The sequence below is a fragment of the Podarcis bocagei genome (genome assembly GCF_964188305.1).
Source record: "Podarcis bocagei genome assembly, chromosome: 2".
Lineage (NCBI taxonomy): Eukaryota > Metazoa > Chordata > Lepidosauria > Squamata > Lacertidae > Podarcis > Podarcis bocagei.
The window spans coordinates 1,092,884-1,109,235 of NC_138126.1; the positions used below are offsets into that span (position 1 = coordinate 1,092,884).

General features: G+C 47.5%; 2 protein-coding genes across 6 annotated transcripts in view; both read left to right on the top strand.

The window, feature by feature from the left end:
* The window catches only part of LOC308580586 (uncharacterized protein), a 91,258-nt gene extending 78,548 nt beyond the window's left edge, over positions 1 to 12,710 (top strand). For 3 of the 5 annotated variants that reach the window (XM_081182449.1, XM_081182453.1, XM_081182451.1), the window contains one exon: positions 10,512 to 12,710. In XM_081182449.1, the coding sequence (XP_081038575.1) occupies positions 10,659 to 12,326 (1,668 nt within the window). In that variant the 5' untranslated portion in view covers positions 10,512 to 10,658 and the 3' untranslated portion in view covers positions 12,327 to 12,710. Of the gene's footprint in view, positions 1 to 8,445; positions 9,234 to 10,492 lie in introns of those variants that run through there. The other 2 variants (XM_081182452.1, XM_081182450.1) reach the window with 2 other exon arrangements.
* LOC308579715 (uncharacterized protein) overlaps positions 1 to 16,352 on the top strand; it is a gene marked incomplete at its 3' end in the record, with an annotated part of 192,928 nt that overhangs the window by 96,265 nt on the left and 80,311 nt on the right. The gene's annotated exons all lie outside the window — the stretch shown is intronic.

Here is a 16,352-nt window from a genome sequence, read left to right on the forward strand (position 1 = left end):
GCTTCCAGGTGGAAAAATCGAAACTAGAGACAGAATTGTTAGAACCAAAAACTAAGTTATTATCAAGAATGACTTCCGGGGTTGGCACGATCTGGAAATGGCGGATCCCCTCTGAGCTCCGGAGGGAATCGGCTCAGCGGAGGATGGGTCTTTGCCGTGCCGGCGACACGGGGACCCTTAAAAACCGCAGGCGCGGAAGCCTGCGGACTGAAGACTCGGTGGGTGCCTTAAACGCCCCCCCGATTCACGAAGAGCCTTTTTAAAGGCTGCGGAGGGGATACGGGGGGCGGCGCGGCGCTGAGAGTCGATCGCTACCTCCGCCGAGTGAAGCCGCGAGCCATGACTGGAGAGCGCTGACTTCCTTCCTTGAAATTCGGACTGAAAAATAACCCGTGAGTAAAACGGAATTGGACTTTTAGAAACTTTTCCTGTGAATTTGAGACGACCGGGGTGTGTGCTAAAAGGAAGTCCGCACCCCCCCCCTTTGCAGACGATTTAGAGCAACGACATAAGAACTAAGCTGGAGAGTCCACCCTATAAGGGGTGAGTTAAAAAAGACAGTAACTTCCAAGATTTCGTAAAAAAGTAATTTTGAGCAGGAGAGTGGAGTTTCGGAAGTCTCTTTTTTTGTTGTAAACAACCCCCCCTCCCGGGCCCGGGAGCGCCCTGTTTCGGAGCTTGTGTAAGAGGAGCAGAGTTTGACAGCTGTCAAAGCTGTCAAACGGGCAATTTAAAGTGGAAAAACTTTTATTTAAGATCCCTTTGGATTAAAATGAGTTACAATTGAATAAAATTGTTGGAAATAAAGTAACAACAATAAGTTTGAGGATTGTTGGAGAAAAGAACACTAAGTATCCAGATTCCCTCTAGGGGGAATTCTGTGAAACTACAATGGCTGTGGATGGAAAAATACTAGGGGAAATCGAAAGAATGTTTCAGCTGGTGGGAATCCTACAAGAGCAGACTTCAGCTATGAGTAAACAACTTATGACCTTGACTCCTGGAACAAGCAGTTTTGCTGAATGTAGTGAGGACCTGAATGAGAAAGAATCCACAGCTGAATCTGAAATGATATCTAAAGAAGTGCAAGAGACTAAACAAGAAAAAGAGAAAGTAAAGTTGGAAAGTACCAACCAGGAACTGACACCTGTGGAATATAAGCAAGGAGACTTTTGGATTAAGTTTACTACAAATCTACGAAAGATGCAAAAGACGAAAGTGGAGGCCCCGGGAATTTATGGAATGCAGGACTTTAAAATAAAGAAATATAATTGGGGCCTCCACGCTCACGCTGACTCTGACTTTGACTACGATTTTGAAGATCCAGGCCTTGTGGAAATTCTTCAGCAGCTGTTTCCAAAAATGCGTATGGGAAGAGATTATGGGTTGATTCTGACAGAACTTTTTCGAGACTTGATGACCGACATAAAAGACTACCAACAAGACCGGCGGAGAGGGACTGAAAGAGACTTGAGAGCCTCGGACGTGTGGGACCCAGGCTAAGAACTGACATTTTGGACATGTATTGGGAAGGGACGCAAATCGGGGATGGGAGGGAGGGAAGGATGTATTTAACAACACTCAAAATTATGTGGTTTAGTTAATATGACTTTTATCTAAGATAATTCGGGAAATCGACGGAAGAGAACTGGGGTCCAACTTAGAAAAATTTATTTTGCTTTTTTTTTTAATATATATATAAGGACTAATATGATGCATAAGAGGAGAACTGCCAATTTGCTGATATAATTTTGGGAATAGGGATGCAAGGGAGGGGGTGGGGGGAAGTCAAGGAGTAAGGTTAGGAAAATAAGACTTTCTGAAATTATACATGTTTTTTGTGTTTTTTATTTGTCTGTTTTTGTGTTTGTATTTGTCTGTATAAAATGTGAAAAACCAATAAAAAATTTTTTAAAAAAAAGAATGTATAACTTGCTGCTTAAATGGAACACCCAGGATGAGACAGTTAAATCGGCCATGATAAAGTGGGCTCAAGACATTGGGTACAACATCATGTTTGAAGATTGGGAAAGGTTATTGTCAGGGAACTGCCATCGGAGCATCAGGTGGTGGAGGGGCTCAGGGAGGAAGAAAGAGACTCAACAGCTGAAGCAGGCACCAGCAGGGGGAGGAGTGGAGCTCTGAGGGAATGCGAGCAGGAGGGAGGGCTCAGGGATGCTTCCAGCGAGAACAGTGGGGAAGTATCTGAGTCTCCCATAGGGAGACCCACACCTCGCCGGAAACTGTCACGCCGTGAGTCCAGGAGACGCGTTTCCGTTAAGGAGCTCCTTTGCTGGAAACGCTTCCGCAGGCAGCCACTGTCGGACTCTACTAGTGACTAGAGCAGACATGTCTGAGGAGCTCCGTCACACACTGAGGTTTGTGGGGTCGCACAAACTCTGAGGGAGCACGTTTTCACGCACAAGCAGCTAATCAATCCCTAACAGCAGTCCGACAGTCTTTGTACGCTGCCTGTGCAAGAGAAAGCATCATGAGCGAACCAACCGGAACCGGAGGAGCGGGGGTTGGAGCTGGTCCAAGCTTGGAAGATAGATACCGAGCGTTGGAGGTCCAACTGGCGCTGCAGACGGCGAGGCTGGAGGAGAGAAGGGCTCAGGATGCAGACAAGAAGGGGAGAGCCACTCAGTTCCCCAGAAAGGTACCAGGATTGGTGCAGAAATTTGGGGGGGACCCCAAGGATTACCATGCCTTTAGGACAGAGATGCAATATGCCCTTAATGTGCAGTTTGATGAGTTCCCTGATGAGGAATCGCGAGTTGCTTTCGTAATTGGGCATCTTGAGAAAGGGGCGAGGGACTGGGTTCGACCCCTAATGGCAACGCACAATGACGTACTAAAGGACACGATGAAGTTCTTTCGTGCAATGGATATCATGTTTGCCAGCGATATTGAGGAAGGGGTGGTGCGCAGACAGCTAATGGCTTGCAAGCAGGGAAGCCGATCTGTCCGTGAATACTGGACTGAGTTTACCATGCTGATTCACAGACTGGGTTGGGATTTATCGGCGGCACCCATTCAGATGCTATTTGAAGAAGGTCTTTCTTCGGCTGTGAAAGACGAGCTGTCACGGAGCCCCAGGGCGGAGTCTATGGATCAGCTGACCAAATCTGCGCTGACCATAGGAGCGCGCCAGGAGGCAAGAGCCTTGGAGAGGCGGGAAGGGAGAGGGGAACGTTGGAAGGAGTTCCGCATTCCAGACATTCCTGAGCCAGCTTTCCCGCCGGCAGAGCCGATGGAAATCGGGACAGCGCGCGCGCGCGCATTTTCAAAACCCAGCGAGGGGGCTAAGAAGGAGGGAAAGGGCGCCCGGAAATGCTATCTCTGCCAACAGCCAGGCCACTTTGCCAGAGTCTGCCCCCAGAGGAAGGAATGGCAAGGGATGGTGGGAGCTGTTGAGGGGGGAGAGCAGGGGGGAACGGAGCAGGTAAAAGCCAACGCCTGGTTGCCACAATCGGGGCACTGCAGCCAGGCCAAAGAGCAGTGAAAGTGCCCGTGCCAGAAGCTCCTCAACCTGCTCTAGTGATTGAAGTGTCGCTAGAGCTGCAAAATGGACACCCCCTAAAAATAAAGGCGCTATTGGACTCAGGCAGCTCCTGCAATTTTATGAGCAAGGAGTTTGCTGCTGAACACCAGATACAGACTATCCCTTTAAGCAACCCCCTGCAGGTGACCACGATTGATGGCAGGGAGTTGTTGGGAGGAGGAGTCAGCTTGCAGACTGTCCCAATGATAATGAGGGTGGCAAGGCACACAGAACTGATAGCGTTTAATGTGGCCACCTTGGGAGGCGCTCCCATTATTTTAGGAATGAGCTGGCTAGCTCTACATGATCCGCTGGTTGGCTGGCATCAAAGAGTGGTGTCCTTTGGTTCAGCACATTGCTTAGAACACTGCAAAGGGGAAAAGGGTTCAGCAGGGGCCCAAGCCACCCTAGCAGGGACTGAAGTAATGGAGAAGGTGAAGGTACCACCACAGTATGCAGATCTCAGCGACGTGTTCAGCGAGAAGGAAGCTGACCAACTACCCCCCCATAGGCCCTTTGATTGCCAGATCAATTTACTCCCTGGAGCACAGCTTCCTGTGGGCAAGTTGTATGCCATGTCTGACAGAGAAATGCAGGAGTTGCGAGAGTTTATTGACAAGAACCTGAAGAGAGGCTTCATCAGAGAGTCCAAAGCTGCGGGGGGTAGCCCAGTGTTTTTTGTGGATAAAAAACACACGAACAAACCGAGACTTGTATGTGATTTTAGGAGGTTAAATGCAGTGACTGAACCAGTGGCTTTCCCTATGCCCAGGATTGATGATATTTTGACCAGGGTGAGGAAGGGAAAGATTTTTACAAAGCTGGACCTAAGGGGAGCGTACAACCTGATACGTATAAGGAAAGGGGATGAATGGAAAACCACCATGTTTACCCCTTTGGGGGCATTTGAATATCTCGTTATGCCATTTGGATTACAAGCAGGCTCAGCGTGCTTTCAATCTTTTATGAACCATGTACTGGGCCCTTTGCTCTACAAGAATTGCGTTGCTTTCCTAGATGATGTGTTGGTGTATTCGGAGAATGAGGAACAACATGTGAGAGACGTCAGAGAAGTGTTGAGCAGACTGCAAGCCAACAGGCTGTGGGTGAAACTGGAGAAGTGTCAGTTCCATACCAAGGAGGTGGAATTCCTGGGGTACCGCCTGTCAGACAAGGGATTAGCCATGGATCCCGGCAAGGTACAGGCAGTGCTGGACTGGAAAACACCCAAAACCAAGAAGGATGTGCAGAGGTTCCTAGGGTTTGGAAACTTTTATCGTAAGTTCATCCGCAACTTCGCCCATCTGACGGCGCCCATTACTGACTGTCTCAGCAGTAAAAGGAAGTTTGTATGGACGGCGGAGGCGGAGCGAGCGTTTGAGGAGCTGAAAAGGGCCTTCGCCTCTGAAGAACAACTTCTGCATGTGGATTTACAAAAGAAGCTAAGGGTCGAAACAGACGCATCTGACAGAGCCATAGGGGCGGTGCTTCTTCTGCAGCCGGGGAAGGAGGAGTCAGAGTGGCGACCGTGTGCCTTCTTTTCGCGAAAGCTGAACAAATCCGAGAGGAACTACACGGTGTACGACCGAGAACTTCTTGCTATTTATGAGGCGTTCAGGAGATGGAGGCATCTGCTAATTGGTGCACAACATAAGGTGCAAGTGTGCACGGACCATAAAAATTTAGAGTATTGGAGAACTGCGCGAGTGCTCAACCAAAGGCAGTTGAGATGGGCCCAGGAGTTCTCCAAATTTAACTTTGAGATTTGTTACGTACCAGGCCCAGAGAATGTTAGGGCGGACGCTCTCTCACGCAAACCTGAATATTTGGAGGGGGAGGGAGCACCCGAAGAAACCCATATCATTCCAGAGGACCGCTGGGTGTGTGGGGCGACTTTGGTCGGGCAAAGGGAATTGGTAGAGGGTACGGTGCATGATGCATACGCCCAGGACAAACTCAGGGGTCTCAGGAGGGAGGAAGACAAACCCGGTGGTTTTGAGGAGAGAAACGGGGCATTGTATTACAAGGGAGCGTTATATATACCCGAAGGGGAATTGAGGGAGAAGGTACTCAAGCAGCTGCACGATAGCCCCACAGCAGGGCATTTTGGGCAACACAAGACCATGTGGCTGGTTACCAGGGAATTTTGGTGGCCCAAAGTCAGGGAAGATGTGCGGGAGTATGTGAGAGGGTGTGAACAATGCCAAAGAGCCAAGGGGGAGAGGCGGGCGCCGGCTGGTTTATTAGAACCACTGCCCACACCTGAAAGACCGTGGGAAGCAGTGGCAATAGATTTCATGACTGATCTGCCAAGGTCTAGAGGGAAAACAGCCATCATGGTTGTGGTAGACCTGTTAACTAAAATGGCCCACTTTATAGCCTGCTCACATGCGGTCACAGCAGAAGAAACAGCCAAATTGTTTGTAGAGAATGTGTTTCGGTTGCATGGCGCCCCCTTGAGGGTGGTTTCAGACCGGGGGAAACAATTTACTTCCAGGTTCTGGAGGAAGCTCATGAGCTTACTGCATGTAGAGGTTAATTTCTCAACGGCCCGTCATCCAGAAACCAACGGGCAGGCGGAAAGAGCAAATGGGGTTCTCCAGCAATATTTGAGGTGTTATGTTAATGACAGAGAGAATGATTGGGTGGAGAAGCTGGCGTTGGCAGAATTTGCCTACAACAATGCAGAGAACGTGTCCACGGGGATGAGCCCCTTTTTGGCTAATCACGGGTGCCATCCTAGAGCCTTCCCAGGGGGGGAAGGGGAGAACTGGAGCGTTCCAGCTGCAGAACAGTTCGTTGAAGAAATGGAAGCGATTCATCGCCAGCTCCAACTCAACTTAAACAGGGCTAAGGAGGAATATAAGAGGCAGGCAGACAAAAACAGAAGGGAAGGTGAAAGCATTAGGGTGGGGGACCAGGTGTGGCTGTCAACCCAAGGGTTGCCATTCAAAGGAGGTTGTAAGAAGTTAAGACCCAAAAGGCTGGGTCCGTTTGAAGTCATGCAGCAGGTCAACCCAGTGGCTTTCAGACTCCGGTTACCGAACCACATGAAGCTGCACCCAGTTTTTCACAGGTCGTTGCTGTCACCGTATAGAGGAGACAGTGAAGGGAGGGTCACTAGGGGACCAGCAATGGAGGAGAAGGAACACAGCTACCATGTAGCGGAGATCCTCGATTCCAGGTGGAAGGGAGATCAAGTAGAGTATTTGGTAATGTGGGAAGGGGAACCGGAGTCGGAAAACACCTGGGTTAGGGCAGAGGATGTCAATGACGAAGTTTTAATAGAGACTTTTCATCAGAGGTTCCCACGTAAACCTCAGCCTGTAGCGAGGTTCCGAAGGGAATACTTTGCCACCACCGATGAGGAAGAGGAGTTGGAGGGGTTCCCAGATTCTGAGGAGGAAGAGGATTCAGCGAGCCAGGACGACGATCGATGGAGGGAGTTGTTCGAGACGTCTGAAGATGAGGAAGATTCTTTTCGGGGTTTTAGTCCTTCACCTCCCAGGGGGGAGGAAATGGGAGGGGTGAGGGGGGCCCTGGAGGGGAGGTGGATGTCAGGGAACTGCCATCGGAGCATCAGGTGGTGGAGGGGCTCAGGGAGGAAGAAAGAGACTCAACAGCTGAAGCAGGCACCAGCAGGGGGAGGAGTGGAGCTCTGAGGGAATGCGAGCAGGAGGGAGGGCTCAGGGATGCTTCCAGCGAGAACAGTGGGGAAGTATCTGAGTCTCCCATAGGGAGACCCACACCTCGCCGGAAACTGTCACGCCGTGAGTCCAGGAGACGCGTTTCCGTTAAGGAGCTCCTTTGCTGGAAACGCTTCCGCAGGCAGCCACTGTCGGACTCTACTAGTGACTAGAGCAGACATGTCTGAGGAGCTCCGTCACACACTGAGGTTTGTGGGGTCGCACAAACTCTGAGGGAGCACGATTTTACGCACAAGCAGCTAATCAATCCCTAACAGTTATGCACCACTGGTATGAAATTTACGGCATGTAATGCCTTGAAAGAAAACATTATGAAAATGATATACAGGTGGTACATGACCCCAGTCAAGCTTGCAAAGATATATTATTTGACTGACAATAGATGTTGGAAGTGTAAAGAGGCTGAAGGGACATTCTTTCACCTATGGTGGACGTGCCCTAAAGTGAAGGCCTTCTGGGAAATGATATATAATGAGTTAAAAAAGGTGTTTAAGTACACCTTCCCTAAGAAACCAGAGGCCTTCCTCTTGGGCATTGTCGGCCAAAAGGTGTTAAAGAAGGATAGAACGTTTTTTATGTACGCAACTACAGCAGCAAGGATTCTCATCGCAAAACATTGGAAGACTCAAGATCTGCCCACACTGGAAGAGTGGCAAACGCAGCTGATAGACTATATGGAATTGGCTGAGATGACCGCCAGGATCCGAGATTTGGGAGAAGAAGCAATGGAGGAGGACTGGAAAAAATTTAAGGACTATCTGCAAAAGTTCTATAAATTATTTGAATTATAAGAATTCGTACGACTTGGAAAGAATAGCTCCAGCAAAGAGGGTAGAAGATATTGAAATTAAATAATAAATTAATGAAAGGATTAAATGTTTAAAGGTTGGAAATGTTATTATATTGGTTGACTAAAGTAAATTGACAATAAGTAATTTAAACTAAAACGTAAGCTTTGAAGGTACAAAAGAAACGTATGAAACAAGGTTATAATTTGCTGATATTTTTATTGTTAAGAATGCATTGCGGGGGAGATGTGGGGAAGTCCGATAATAGACTGGAACAAGCTTGAAATAATCAATTTTTCTGTCTTTTTTCTTCTTTCTTCTTTCTGTAATTGATACTTTTTCTGTGTAAATTGATGAATATATTCTATCTGGAAAAAAGCAATAAAAATATATTTTTTTAAAAAAATCGGAACACTCGCAAGACGTTTTCGTCTTGCGAAGCAAGCCCATAGGGAAATTCGTCTTGTGAAGCAGCTCAAAAACGGAAAACTCTTTCGTCTAGCGGGTTTTCCATCTTGCGAGGCATTCTTCTTGCGGGGCACCACTGTATCATTTTTGAGATTGCATCCCAGTACAGCTTTCGCCACTCTTTTGTTGACTATGAGGGCCACTCCATTTCTTTTACGGGTTTCTTGCCCACAGTAGTAGTTATGATGGTCATCTGAACTGAATTTGCCCATCCCTGTCCATTTTAGTTCACTGATGCCCAGGATGTCAATATTTATTCTTGCCATCTCATTTTTGACCACATCCAGCTTACCAAGGTTCATGGTTCTTACATTCCAGGTTCCTATGCAATATTTTTCTTTACAGCATTGGACTTTCCCTTCGCTTCCAGGCATATCTGCAACTGAGCGTCCTTTGGGCTTTGGCCCAGCTGCTTCATCAGCTCTGGATCTACTTGTCCTTGTCCTCCACTCTTCCTCAGTAGCATGTTGGACGCCTTCCGACCTGAGGGGCTCATCTTCCAGCGCCATAACTTTTATATGCTTGTTGTCTTTGTCCATGGAGTTTTCTTGGCAGGGATACTGGAGTGGCTTGCCGGTTCCTGCTCCAGGTGGATCACGTTTGGTCAAAACTCTCCACCATGACCTGTCCATCTTGGGTGGCACTGCACGGCATAGCTCATAGCTTCTCTGAGTTATTCAAGCCCCTTTGCCACGGCAAGGCAGTGATCCATGAAGGGGACAATGGGTATTATTCACCTTTAATACTCACCTTTTTCAGTGTCACACATATTTTTATCTTGTGGTCTTCAGGTAAGAGAGGTATACAAATGTACCGTATTTTTCGCCCTATAAGATGCACCGTCCCATAAGGCGCACCTAGTTTTTTTGGGGGGGAAATAAAGGGGGAAAAATTAATTCCCCCCCAGGCGCGGGGCTGGGTCGGGGGAAGCCCGAGTTTCCCCCGACCCCAGCCCCCAAACAGGCAGCTCTCTGCAAGCCGTGGGAGCCCAGCGCTGGCTCCCGCTGCTTGCGGAGAGGTCCACGAAGCCTGGACGTGCTGAGCACAACGCGTGCAGGCTTCAGCATACAGGCAACAGCATGCAGGATGCGCACCGACCCCCCTCGCTCTCCAGGCTTCAGCGAAAGCTTGCATTGGCCCATAGGACGCACACACTTTTCCCCATCATTTTTCGAGGGGGAAAAGTGCGTCCTATAGGGCGAAAAATACGGTAATAAATAATTCCCAGTTGGAGCAGAGCTAGAATATCCAGAAGCCCTAGGTCACCCACGGCAAAGGAGAAAGAACAGTGAGAGAGGCCTGGACAGGGAATCTCTACTAAGATAAGCCAGTGTCAGGAGGCAGGTGCGAGACCCGGTGGCATATAATTATTATAAATAATAATTGGGGTGGGTGTCTCAATCTGGCCTTCCCAGCGGTCAGGCTCCAGCTGCTTTCCTTCTGCATCTCCAGCTCTCTCCATTCAAGAATGCAAGGCTGAGAGATGGAGGTCCAACCCCAAGAACATTCTCCAACTGAGCACTCCTTCAACTGACCACAAGCACCAAGCCTTGTCACTAGACTTATATATGGGTCTCCAGAAATGGTCAGTATGCACCACCTGAGGCCAAAGGGACTGTACAGGTGATGAATAAAGATCTAGAGGCCAAAGGGGACAAAATGTGTCCCAAGGGGTGCAGGATTATAGTGCAGAGGATGAAGAACTTCATGATGAACTTAGGACCCTGAGGAATATTGGAACATACAGCAGCTCCCTTTCCTGTGAGAAACCACTTTTTATAAAACGTAAAGCCCACAGTTCAACCGTATTCTAAGATAATGCTGCTTCATTAACAATAATTAAGGGTTATAAAAGGCTGGTGGTGCATGACCATTATTTTACATTATTTCATTTGCCTTTCCTAAAAATTTGGAACATATGGAGGACTGGAGAGATTGTACAAGACATTAAAATAAGAGCAGGTGCTAATTGATGTGTGTAATAGTCCTTTGTTCTCTTCCTAGAAAACAAAAAGGATTTTCTCCCCACCCCATCGAAAGAAGACAATGGAGAAGGCAATCAGAATTCTGGAGGGCCATGTCTAATGGGAATAATGAAGAAAACATTTAAATACATGGAGTGTGAAAATAGAACATAAACAATTTGAAAGTATGGAGTGTGGAAGGAGCTTCACCGACAGCGGAAACCTTAGAAAACACCAATGGAGTCACACAGGGGAGAAATCATTTAAATGTATGGAGTGTGGAAAGAGCTTCAGTAGGAGTGGACACCTTAGAATTCATCTACGGACTCACACGGGGGAGAAACCATTTAAATGCATGGAGTGTGGAAAGAGCTTCACTGATAGTGGACACCTTAGAATTCATCTACGGACTCACATGGGGAAGAAACCATTTAAATGCATGGAGTGTGGAAAGAGCTTCACTAATAGTGGACACCTTAGAATTCATCTACGGACTCACACGGGGGAGAAACCTTTTAAATGTATGGAGTGTGGAAAGAGCTTCAGTACTAGTGGAAACCTTAGAATTCATCAACGGATTCACACAGGGGAGAAACCATTTAATTGCATGGAGTGTGGAAAGAGCTTCAGTGGGAGTGGAGACCTTAGAAAACATCAACGGATTCACACAGGGGAGAAACCATTTAAATGCATGGAGTGTGGAAAGAGCTTCAGTCAGAGTGGACAGCTTAGAATTCATCTACGTGCTCACATGGGGGAGAAACCATTTAAATGCATGGAGTGTGGAAAGAGCTTCACTGGTAGTGGAAACCTTAGAATTCATCAACGGACTCACACAGGGGAGAAGCCATTTCAGTGCATGGAGTGTGGAAAGAGCTTCACTAATAGTGGACACCTTAGAATTCATCAACGGACTCACACTGGGGAGAAACCATTTGAATGCCTGGAGTGTGCAAGGAGCTTCACTGATAGTGGAAACCTTAGAATTCATCAACGGACTCACACTGGGGAGAAACCATTTGAATGCATGGAGTGTGGAAGGAGCTTCACTAATAGTGGACACCTTAGAATTCATCAACGGACTCACACTGGGGAGAAACCATTTGAATGCATGGAGTGTGGAAAGAGCTTCAGTGGGAGTGGACACCTTAGAATTCATCAACGGACTCACACAGGGGAGAAACCATTTAATTGCATGGAGTGTGGAAAGAGCTTCAGTCGGAGTGGAGACCTTAGAATTCATCAACGGAGTCACACTGGGGAGAAACCATTTGAATGCATGGAGTGTGGAAAGAGCTTCACTAATAGTGGACACCTTAGAATTCATCAACGGACTCACACTGGGGAGAAACCATTTAATTGCATGGAGTGTGGAAAGAGCTTCAGTGGGAGTGGAGACCTTAGAAAACATCAACGGACTCACACTGGGGAGAAACCATTTAAATGCATGGAGTGTGGAAAGAGCTTCACTAATAGTGGACACCTTAGAATTCATCAACGGACTCACACTGGGGAGAAACCATTTGAATGCATGGAGTGTGGAAAGAGCTTCAGTGGGAGTGGACACCTTAGAATTCATCAACGGACTCACACAGGGGAGAAACCATTTAAATGTATGGAGTGTGGAAAGAGCTTCAGTCAAAGTGGAGACCTTAGAGTTCATCAACGGACTCACACGGGGGAGAAACCATTTAAATGCATAGAATGTGGAAAGAGCTTCACTACTAGTGGAAACCTTAGAAACCATCAACGGACTCACACAGGGGAGAAACCATTTCAATGCATGGAATATGGAAGGAGCTTCAGTACAAGTGGAGTTCTTACAAAGCATCAACAAACTCATACAGGGGAGTAACAATATAAGTCCTAGGGAAATGGACAGAGATTCAGTTGTAGTGGAAGTCTTACAAACGATCAAAAGACTCCGAGGGGTAAGAGTTGTAATAGTGGTGACACCCACAGGCCATCAATTAACTCAAAGAAGAGAAAGCGTTTAACTAGAAGGAGTATGGATCCTGCTTTGGTTATTATGCAACGCTTTTTAGAGAGTTGAACCTTTTTCTCTCCAAGTTGACACTTTCTTTCACATCAATAGTAGGAAATCAGTCTTAATTGCAGGCAGCGTGTGTGAGCTTCTGTTGTTTGTAACGTGGTCTAGACATTTATTTAAAGTAATGAAGGTAACATTTCACAATAGTAAGCCTAATTAATATTTAATGTGAATCTGTAGTGTTGCTTCTGAAAGAGGGTGGACTTGGAGTGAGCTGGTGTTGGTGTTTGGTGGAGGGAGCTGGAAATGTTTGTATCTGGGAATAGAGAGTTTCTCAAAGTGGAGCTGAGACTGGTGGTCTTGCATGAGGAGGGAAGGGGGCACAGGGAAGAAGGGGCCATAGCAGAGCATCTCAAAGCAATGTGCTGGGGGGCGGGAGCCATGGTGACACAAGTGTGTGTAGAATGCTATTCCCATAATGACGCAGGCGAGAAACCGTAAGGATGAGTATAATGGGGAAGGAGGTTCAGGAAGGTCCCCAACCCAGAGTGCTAAGGGTCAGCTTCCTCCAAATCCACCAGCTGCCCCAAGGCAGGAGCCACCTCTGGGCCTGAGGGTGGAAAGCCTCCCTCCACCTTTGCAACTGGACATGATCCGAGGGCAGTGATGGCAAACCTTTTAGAGATGGAGTACCCAAACTGCAACACAAAACCCACTTATTTATCACAAAGTGCCAACTACTGCAATGCGCTCTTTGTGGGGCTACCTTTGAAGGTGACCCGGAAACTACAACTAATGCAGAATGTGGCAGCTGCACTGGTGACTGGGAGCGGCCGCCGAGACCACAGAACACCGGTCTTGAAAGGCCTAAATTGGCTCCCAGTACGTTTCCAAGCACAATTCAAAGCGTTGGTGCTGACCTTGAAAGCCCTAAATGGCCTCGGTCCAGTATACCTGAAGGAGCATCTCCACCCTCATCGTTCTGTCCAGACACTGAGGTCCAGCGCCAAGGGTCTTCTGGCAGTTGTCTCCCTGCGAGAAGCCCAGTTACAGGGAACCAGGCAGAGGGCCTTCTTGGTGGTGGCACCCGCCCTGTGGAACACCCTCACACCAGATGTCAAAGAGAACAACTACCACCAGACTTTTAGAAGACATCTGAAAGCAGCCCTGTTTAGGGAAGCTTTTAATGTTTGATGCATTATTGTAATTTAATATTTTGTTGGAAGCCGCCCAAAGTGGCCCAGCCAGATGGGCAGGGTATAAATAATAAATTATTATTATTACTATAACGCGGCAATTCTACCTGTATATTTAATTTTTTTCTGTTTGTTTCACATTTCTTCTCTATGACTACTGTTGTAATAAATAATCCTTCATAAAAGTTATTTCCTTACATTCTTCATTAAATTGTCTTTCCATTGATCTGTAATGTTATGGTATAACTGAGTGCTTTTTTTCCTAAAAAAAAATGCTTAGGGGGTACTTGTTCCGTTCGCAAAGTAAAGGAAGGATGGAACTCTGATTAATAAGAATACACACAGAGGCTTGAACCAGCAAGACTCTGGGAAGGGTGCGTATAATCGTCTCTCTGTGCTTGTCCGATTCCCACAGCCCCCGCCCCAGGCCGGTTTATTCACAAAAGAACTTTTTACAGTGTGTTCGTAAGAACTAATCAGATTTCTTCTGAGCATTTCCACAAACCCACGTGGGGAGAAAGTTAAACTACTAAAACTAATTAAGCACAAATATTTCTGGGGTAAACAAAGAAGAGCATTTAGCAACCCCGGAGGTCATAAACAAGCAATACACATGATAAGGAGGATGACCAGGAGGACAAAGGATCATTATCTCCTTCATGTGAGATCTGTTTCCTGGCCCTAAGATTAAGATCCTAAGATTACCATATAGAAACCTACTTCAAAGAAACTTGCCCACTATCTCTATGGCCCAGGATGCCTGCCTGGCGAAGCAAGAAGCAACTGGGCTGTGTACGTGACAGGAGAAATGGGCAACAGGGAAAATGGCATGAAAAGGACACGAATGTAGAATCTTATGGGATTTAATCAGAAATTATCGTCAGTATATCAAACCCAGTCAACACAATGTCTTCATTGTGGACACAATGGCTTGATGTACATTTTATAATTCCTCATGGTAATCCCAGCTGATCCCTACAGTACTCTCATTTTGACTCAAGAAAATCACCACCGGGGGAGGGAATAAATACAGTTGTAATTGGGGAAAATAAATACAGTGGTACCTCAGTTTTCAAACAGCTTAGTTCTCAAACTGCTTGCAACCTGAACTCTTCAAACCCAGAAACGAGTGTTCCAGTTTTGGAACTTTTTTTGGAAGCCGAACATGCTCTGTTCTGAGTATAACTTCCGTTTTGAGTGCCATACTTCTGTTTTCCTTGTGAGGGAAGGCGGGCCGGGCGGCAAGTAGGAATGGGATGGGGCTGCTCCGCTAGGCAGCGTTGCTGCTTGCACGGGAAGAGGAGCTGGATCGGGGCTGCTGAGCTGGGGAGGGACAGGCTCCGTCACCCTTTCCGTTGAGGGGTTTGAGGCTGCACTCCCCTCAAGGGAGAATTTTAAAGGAGCCCCCCCCTCTGCCTCAGATCCCCTGCAACCCCGTGAAGGCAGCCAGGCTGAATAGTTGCTGGGGTTGGGGAAGGTGGAGGCAGCCCGGAAGCTGCATCTGAGAGCCCCTGCACCACCTGAAGGCAGCCAGCCGCTCCTCAGTGGAGCTTCCCGCTGCTGCTCCTACTTGTGTGCAAGGAGGAGTGGAGGCAGGGATCTCTCATCGCAAAGCCTCCACTTCTGAGAGATCTCCGTCCTGCTCCAGAACAGGGCTGCCTTCAGAGGTCTTCCAAAAGGTCTTCTGTTCAGTCGTGAACAGAATAATTTAAACAAGGAAACCAACAACGGTATTAAAAGAGAGAAAAACTGGATTTGAAATAACGAAACCACAAGATGAAAAGTCTCCGTACTGAATGAGGGAAGGGGGAGGCATGGGGGGGGGGCTTTTGAAGTCTCCCTGCTGGCAAGGGAATTCCAGAGCAAGGGAATCCCTCACTGCCTCATCTCCAGCAGGAAGGGGGGATTTCCAGACTGGGACCCTTCACTCTTAGGGGGAGGTGCTGGGGCCTGGGCAGCTGGATGAATGGACGTCAGCCTGCAGAAATGCTCCCCCTTCCTTTCACAGGACTGTTGTGGTGTTGCGTGTGTGTGACAAGGCCACACTCAAGAACAGTTCCCACCAACCAACATTACATCATTCCTCCACTGCCCACAAGAGGGCGATCTTTCCTCTACACATGGTAGAATCCTAGAATTGCAGAGTTGGAAGGGGCCACGAGGGTCATCTAGTCCAGCCCCCTGCAATGCAGGAATATTTTGCCCAAAGTGGGGCTCAAACCCCCGACCCATAGATTCAGAGTCTCATGCCCTACCGGCTGTGCTCTAAAAGGGAGTTTCAGTTCAAGCAGAGCCCAGAATAATTAGGGTTGCCATATTTCAAAAAGTAAAAACCAGGACAAGCCCAAAATTGCAGTGCTTTTTTTTTTTTTTTAGACAAGGCCCCAAATAAATGCCAAAAAAGCCCATGATTTTTTGATTGACTTGTCTTAAATTCAGGACAAAGTGCCATCTTTTGGAAATTCCGCCTTTGAAATCTTTTGCAAGTCCTTCTTTTGAATGGGGTGGGGGGTTTCAATCTGGCCAGTCCCCATACAAAAGAATAAATGGAAATGTATCAAAAAGGGCAGCATTTGGAAACCACCCTGGTTGCAAACCACTCCGGGTCCTTTGGCCTCCTGCTAGCAGAACTGCCTGAACTGCTGGCTCAGCACATGGGAGCAGAGTAGGACTTACTTCCGAGTAAGCAGGCATC